We start from the raw sequence: 7,400 nt of genomic DNA on the forward strand, positions 1-7,400 counted from the left end.
ACCCAGCAGGCACTGCCCTGAGCAGCCAGTTTGTACTTTCTTACACGGTGGCTCTGGGGAGCTCCCAGGAATTTGGGGTGCTGTGTCCCCAGGCAGCACAGTGGCCTCTAGTGGCAACTGCTCACATCCAGTCCAGGTGAAAGAAATCCATAAACAAATCACAGGGGGCTGCTTGTTCCCCAGGAAAATTAGGAGCAAAGTCCAAACTGCTGGAGAAGAGGCATCCCTGTACAAGGGATGGCTCAGTGTTGGGTAGAGTCCTGAGTGCACCCATAAACCCCACCTGTGCTGAGCAGCTGCACCTGTGATTCCTCCTCTCCAGCCTTGGGAGACCCATTTAAGCTGAGGCCTGAGCACCTACTTCTGCTCTGGTCCATGAGGTGCTGGTCTGCAGCTCTGGCCCCTGCATGGCTTGTGCTGTAAGCAGTCCAGCTTCAGTGCCCTCTCCTGGATGGATGTCAGAGCTACATAGCAGCTCTGCCTCTTTAGGCTTCAGACCTGGGCTGCAGTCTTTACCCTGGCCTGTCTCCTACAGCTTCACTGTCCTAGAAGACCAGGTCTCCTAATGGCACTCTGTGAGCCACCTGTGTGCCCAAGGAAAGCTGACTTGTGCTACGCTCTATTCTGTGTCGGGGCTTGCTTTCTTCAACCTGCTCACCCATTTCTGAAAAGCTTGTAGGTCCTTTATGGCTTTGAAGTCTTTCTGCCTCTGCTTGGTTTTGCTGGAGCTGTGTGAAGGACTTGCTAACACATCAGCCTCCCCAGGAAACCAAGCTGAGTATTTCTGGTGAGACAGGGTCTTGAGGACTTCCTTTGGGCAGAGGTGCTAGGAATAAGTCTTTGAGACTGTCTGAGCACAGCCAAAGTTAGCATTTTTAGCAGTTGGTTTCATGCTTCCTTTAGCTCATGTGTGGGGTAATAGTTTCATTTATTTCTCTGCAGAAAGACCTGCAGCTCCTACAGGGCAGGTAGGTGATAGTTATCAGTGTCACAGCAAGGGTGTCCTTCCTAACTGGAGCATTTGCATCTTTTGGCTTTATCCTAATACCTAAAGGACCTCATATCAGGAGCAGAAATCAGCAACAAGTCTTGCCTGGTAGTCTGTGCTCTCATGCAATGCTCTTGTCTCCTTTCCCTGAGGTTTGCTTGCTGCAGGTGAGGAAATCTTTCCTTCTCCACCAGAAGGTTTGCCTTCATCTATCCCAGTCCCCTCTGCTGCTGGGAGCGAGGACTGCTGGCCTGCAGCCCATCAGCAGCAGGAAGGGACCCAGGCAGAGGGTACACCCACATCTCGAGCCCCGTAGATGTTATGAAGGCCATCATCAAAGAAAATGTGGGGCTGGATCTGGGCAAGGATGGGGCCCTTGGGAGCCCCGTCCATGAAGAAAGCCTCGTCAATGGCCAGACCCCACTCCCGAAGTGTCTTGATGGCTCGAATGCCCATGTCCCGGCCACCGCGGGCAGTCACCAGGTAGGTGCGGATGGGGGATGTTTCCTGGCTGAACTTCTTGCGGATCTTCCCAAGGTGCATGGCAAAAGCCTTCAGGGGACCCTGGAAGCACAGCAAGATACTTGGGAGTGGGTGGGAAGTAAGGAAAGATCTACTCTGCCTGTGCAACCCACTTGTTCCTCTTCCAGGGTCTCACAGGGTGCTTGGGAGAAAGGTAAGCGTTGTGGTGCTCACCCTAATACCAAAGTGACCAGGAAGGTACATCCCAGTGCTTCTGGGTCTGAGTTCTGCAAGGACTTGTGCAGTAAGATACCCTAGCCTACGAAAGGTGAAGAGGAAGTAACCACAACCCTGTGTAATTGGGAGCTGATGCTCATATAGGAGACATCAGGCCAGATCCAACTCGAGTGGAACTGCAGATCAGGCCCACACCAGGGACCTAGTGGTAGATTCAAAGGAACCTGTAGGGATTTGTGCTTTTTTGGCTACTTATGGCAAAGCCCTAGCAGGAGATATGTTCACAGTGGGTGCAGAGCCTACACATGCCCAAAGCTCAGTGACTTTCTCACCTCTCCCATGGGCACAGCCTCCATTGCTCGCTCGTACTGCAATGCTCCCTCCAGTCCCTGCTCCTGGAAGACCTGGTCCGTCTCGTCAGAGAAGAGCACGGCGTCCCCGTCAAACACCACACGGAGCGGGGTGCTGGGGGCCTGCACCTCCTGCTGGAAGACAAGTGCTGCCGAGACCCCTGTGAGACAGAGCAAGGTAGGGCTCAGGAGAGACACCCCCTCCTGGGGGCAGCTCATGCATGGCCAGCTCCTCCCCATGCTTCTGCTCCATCCCACACAGCAAATGTTAGGGTCTCCAAGTCAGGGGTCTTCCTGTGAGGTCAACCCTGCCTTTCTAGGGCTGTTATCCCCTCCTGGCTGGGATGGGGATGGACAAGAAAGCATTGCTGATCAGAGACTGATGTCTGGAGAGGTGTTTGGGTCTGCTAAGAGACGATGGGTGGCTTTGTAGGCACAAGCAGCTATCCTCCTGGTGCTTGCTCAGCCTGCCAAGCCTGGCTTTAATGCCCAGATTTAGCACTGCATGTTGTGAGTAATAGGGACTGGCACCTCCACTTGACTGGGGTAATTGGCTTAACTACAGCTCTCTTCCTACTGGCTGCTCCCAGTAGGACCAAGGGCCCTGGATGAGAGACACCTGTCAGAGCAATGATGCCCTTCAAGGATGCCCCAGGAATGTGCTGTGTAGCAAAGGAAAGCCCAGGCTGCAGATGGCTTGCTCCTGACCTTGAAGAACCTTGGCTAGCTGATGTGCTCATACTCAAGCAAATTAATAAGAAGGTGATTAACCCCATTAGAGTTGCTGAGAAGACTGCACTCCCTCCAATCCAGGTCAAGCATGTGCTTATATCTATCACTGAGCACATGGTAACTCTGCATGTACCAAGAAAGCAAATTTCTAGAGCATCCTCACAAAGCCCTGGGAATTGCTGATCCACTCTCATTGATCCAGACAGCAGCAACAGGCAGCATCCTTGGTTAGAAATGCTTAAATGTCTGGCAGGGAATGACCAGCCCATGGCAGAGCTATTGCCAGAATTATACATAAAGTGCTTGGTGACTTGTGAAGGCATCTGAGAGATCCTGATGCAGGCTACTGGTGGGGACAGAGGAGGAGACTGAACTGTTCAGGATTGTACTGGTAATCAATATGCCATTCACCCCCTTGCCACTCTGAGAGGACAGGCTCTGCCACTGCCTCTCAGTACTGGGCTGCTTGGGAAAAGTGTGGTGGGTTTGGGAATGTGGAATGGGAGGGAGAACAAACCTCTCTGGAGGGCATTGCAGACATCTGTCCTGTCAGCTGAGAGGAAGAGCTTGACCCCGTGGGACTTCAGGTACTGCGTGGAGTCCTCATCACTGACGAAGCAGAACTTGGAGATCTCCAGGTCTTCAGTTCAGGGGATGGGAGCAAAGTCTTTTATCAGGCAACATCTTTCTCGCAGCTCCCCCCACCCTCCCAGAGCCTCAGCGTGCTTTGCTGCAGAGCTCAGGGCAATTAATTTCCCAGTGCTGTGTGGGGAATCTTCTTGCCCCATTGCTCCTAAAAACTGAAAAGCTGCAGAGTGCAGTTAAATATTCCCTTTGTACCTCCCTTAAATGAGCCTTCCTGACAGCACTCTGCAATTTATGATTTGGGTGTTTCTTTTTTCTTGTTCAGGTGTGGGTTTTGGTTTTTTTTTTGTTATGGTTTTATGTGTGGTTTGGTTTTTTTTGGGGGGGCTGTTTGGGTTTTTTTTTTGGGGGGTGTTGTTTTTAAGAACTGTTTCTTTAGTAGCTGTCTAAGGATGCTCAAGCTGTGCAAGAAGCTACCAGACCCCCTGGTGCAAAGGATACAGCCAAAAGGAGCCGGGCTTTGCCAAGGAGCCTGTACCCTGCGCATACTCCAGCATCCTGGGGAAGCTGCATGGGGCCAGCAGGAATTGGGCTTGTTTCCAAGTAATCCCTTTCCCCTGTGTCCCCTGGCTCTTTATTTGCCTCTGATGCTCCACTGTGGTGCCTTATCTGCTTCACAGCCTCCCAGGGGGAAGCAGACACTCCTGGAGATGGGGTCTCCCTTACCATAGTGCTTGGCACTGTTGATGATGCGCACACTGCTCTCTGGGCTGTTGTTGGAGAGCACCAGGATGTCAAAGAGGTCCTTCTCTGCTGGGTTGCCCTCCAGGATCTTCTTGTTTACATACTGTGCTGCCTGCAGGGAGAAGATGAGAGTCTTTTGGAGAGGCATGACTGCAATGGCTTTGCCAGGGCTCTTTTGCAGTTAAGGTTTGCGCTGCATCACAGAATCACAGAACGTTAGGGATTGGAAGGGACCTCAAAAGCTCATCCAGTCCAATCCCCCTGCCGGAGCAGGAACACCCAGATGAGGTTACACAGGAAGGCGTCCAGGTGGGTTTTGAATGTCTGCAGAGAAGGAGACATCTGTCAGCTATGGCAAGTCTACCATGTTATGGAGAGCCTGACAGAACAACCATCCTGCAAAAGCCATTGCCATGAGGGCAGGGAGCAGGATATGCCACCAGTGGGGAGGTGGACATGTGGGACTGGTGAGCAGCACAGGTCTCAATGCCCAGGACAGGCGTATCTGCACCCTGTGATGGGAGTTGAGATGTAAAGCCAGGAAATCTGAACTTTCACTTCATCCTGTAAGTGTCTGCATATGCCCCTGGCCAGGTATGGGGCTCACCTGAATGAAGGCAAAGGCTGTGCCTGGTGGCAGGGGTTTGTCCTGGTTGGCCTGCTGGTGCCTTGCATACTCTTCCTTGCCCTTCTCCAGGTAGAGCTTGTGCTCCTTCTCCAGGTTGAATATGGCTCTGGTGGTCACCGCAATGACCAGTGCCTCACTGGGGTCTTTCTGCAGGACAAGGATGAAAGAGGGGTTGGGGGACAGCAAAGAAGGGTCTTGGGGGGGGGTGGGGTGAGCAGGGGGACAGAGGGCTCCACCAACCAGGGTGATGGGGTTGGGTGTTGGAGACATCACGGTGCATCACAGCTCCTGATGCCAGAGGGCCTTTGCAGAAGAGGTACCAAGCCCAATCTTCATCTTCTGGCCAGCAAGGATGGGGTTGGCAGTTGAGAGACCCTAACCTGTCTGGTAAGTGCCATATGCTGTGAGCACAGCTCACACCAGAGGACATTACTTAATAATCTTGGCGTTTGTGGGCACAGCACAGCTATGGTTATGGTTGCCTGTCTGTGCTGAGCTGGGCACTGCTGGGTTTCTCTGCATGTACAGGCAGTTCTACCCTTTATTAGTATCTATTCTGGAGAGTCTAATAAAGTCTCTATATATGTACAGAAGTTGCTGCTTTCCCTCTGGCTGCTCCAAAATTTGTGTGAACAAATGCACCCATCCTGCCCATGCAACTGAAGGTTCAGTCCTGCAACCTCTTCCCATGTCAAAATCGCATGGACCTCACTGGGATCAGGTGCCTAGCAGCCCTGGGACAGGCTACGTATGCTGAAACCTAGGCACAAGCAATTTAGGCCACTACAGCTCTGGGTTGTGATGTGTCCTCTCCTGTGGCAGCATTTCAAAACTTGCTTTAGAAATACAGGATGCATGTTTTGTAATGAATAACCCTTTACCTGTTTCACATCGGTGTTTATGACTGTGCTTTCAGGCTCTGCCATCTTCGACTTTCAGCCTCAAAGAGAAAAGATAAAATTAAACCAATACATTATAATACAGCCAATCTAGAGAGAGGGAAAATGGAAAAGGGACCTCCAACCCACCAAGTGGAGCAACCTAAATGTCAGCTTCTGCTGACAACAGCTCTGAGAAAGTCTGGTCTAATAGTTCCAATTAAATATGATGAAATAGCTTTTCAGTCACAGATCACTGCTTCCCCTCCACCCCCAAAAGAGTATTTTTCTCCAGGGGGAACTGCTGAAAGTGGTTATGAAGCTCTTCCCAACAAAATAACTCTGTCTTTATGCACCTTTACTAGGGTTTGGAAATTGATTTGAACTAAAAAGCTAAAATAGGTCAGATCTTATGGGCAGGCATCCAGTGCATATCCTTATTGCCCTTCTTACTACTATTTTTTTTGTTTGAATGGCAAATTTGTATCCACAAATAAGCAAGTTCACTGTTTGAGCAGCTCATCTGCAGCTGCAAAAGGCCTGAGTAAGTAGAGACGTGTGGCGGGGGTTGGGTGCAGGATGGGATCCTGCTGATGGGGCTGGTCTGGTCCTCCACAGCCCTTTGAGCCAGCCAGCTCCTACACTACAGGTCTCTGTGCAGGCTGTGCTAACCCAGGTCTAGCAAAGCAAAGTCACGAGGGGTTACATGGTCTGCCTGCAGCTAGCAGCTGAATAAGACATCACATTTATTTCTGTACACCTAGATCCTGTGGTTCCTGTAACCACCATGCTGTACACTTCATTTCTATGCACTAGTCAGTGTTAGAGGTGGACTTCCAGCATTCAGCCTGTGGGATGGGAACTATTCCCATTGCCACTGATGGACATCCCACGAGGGTTGCTTCCACCCAGCAGCTCCTAGAATTACACTGTAAGGTTTCTCTGGAGAGCAGAGGCAGCAGTGATGTCTCTCCACAAATATGCTGGGAGTGGCAGGTGGGTTAAAACCCCATTTACCAGTTCATGCCTTACCTGATTACTGGGTTGGAGGGCTGTGCAAGCATAGACCAAAGCCAGCATGGTAAAGAAGTCAGGGTCTTCAGGGAGACCTTTCTCTTGCTCCAATTTTCTTTAATTCATTTTTATTAATTGGGGGCTGTGCAAAGCATTGCCTGGGCTGGTAGGAAATGCACCTGGCTGATGCCAGCCCTGAGAGCTGGAGTCTTGCCATGGGGGTCCAAAGTTTGCATGTGCACAAACTAGCAGAGCTGCTCCCCCAGTCGGGGGCTGCCTGGAAAGGCAGGAGGTGCCGAGCATCCCTCTGCTTCTCCCACCCACAATCTATGCTGGGAAGGAGTCTCCTCACATGGAGTAAGACAGAGGGTGGCAACCACCAGCCCTTGTCTACTGAGCAGGGAGAAGTTTTCCTCTGACAGAATTTCAGCCAGGCACTTTTCTAAAAGTGGAAATGAAATGAGAGGAGGCAAGGGAGCTGAGGAGCCCTTCCTGGAGGGAGAACACCTCTAATTTCTGCTCTGACCTTCCAAATGCTGCAAACCGAGCCTGATTTCTCCTTTCCATCCACCTGCCTCTCCAGCCCTTGTCTACTGAGCAGGGAGAAGTTTTCCTCTGACAGAATTTCAGCCAGGCACTTTTCTAAAAGTGGAAATGAAATGAGAGGAGGCAAGGGAGCTGAGGAGCCCTTCCTGGAGGGAGAACACCTCTAATTTCTGCTCTGACCTTCCAAATGCTGCAAACCGAGCCTGATTTCTCCTTTCCATCCACCTGCCTCTGAT

At 51.2% G+C, this 7,400-nt stretch overlaps 1 protein-coding gene across 1 annotated transcript; it reads right to left on the reverse strand.

Moving 5' to 3' along the window:
- Positions 1 to 1,249: 1,249 nt before the first annotated feature.
- On the reverse strand, positions 1,250 to 5,660 carry LOC104544373 (cytosolic 5'-nucleotidase 1A-like). Its single transcript, XM_010189230.1, has 6 exons — positions 5,608 to 5,660; positions 4,706 to 4,873; positions 4,081 to 4,210; positions 3,287 to 3,409; positions 2,020 to 2,198; positions 1,250 to 1,552 (listed from the first exon to the last, which is right to left on the reverse strand). Exons 1-6 carry the CDS (start codon positions 5,650 to 5,652, stop codon positions 1,250 to 1,252), a joined length of 948 nt encoding a protein of 315 aa, XP_010187532.1. The 5' UTR covers positions 5,653 to 5,660.
- Between the last annotated feature and the right edge of the window lie 1,740 nt (positions 5,661 to 7,400).

The sequence above is a fragment of the Mesitornis unicolor genome, unplaced genomic scaffold (assembly GCF_000695765.1).
Source record: "Mesitornis unicolor isolate BGI_N332 unplaced genomic scaffold, ASM69576v1 scaffold22097, whole genome shotgun sequence".
NCBI classification, from domain to species: Eukaryota; Metazoa; Chordata; class Aves; order Mesitornithiformes; family Mesitornithidae; genus Mesitornis; species Mesitornis unicolor.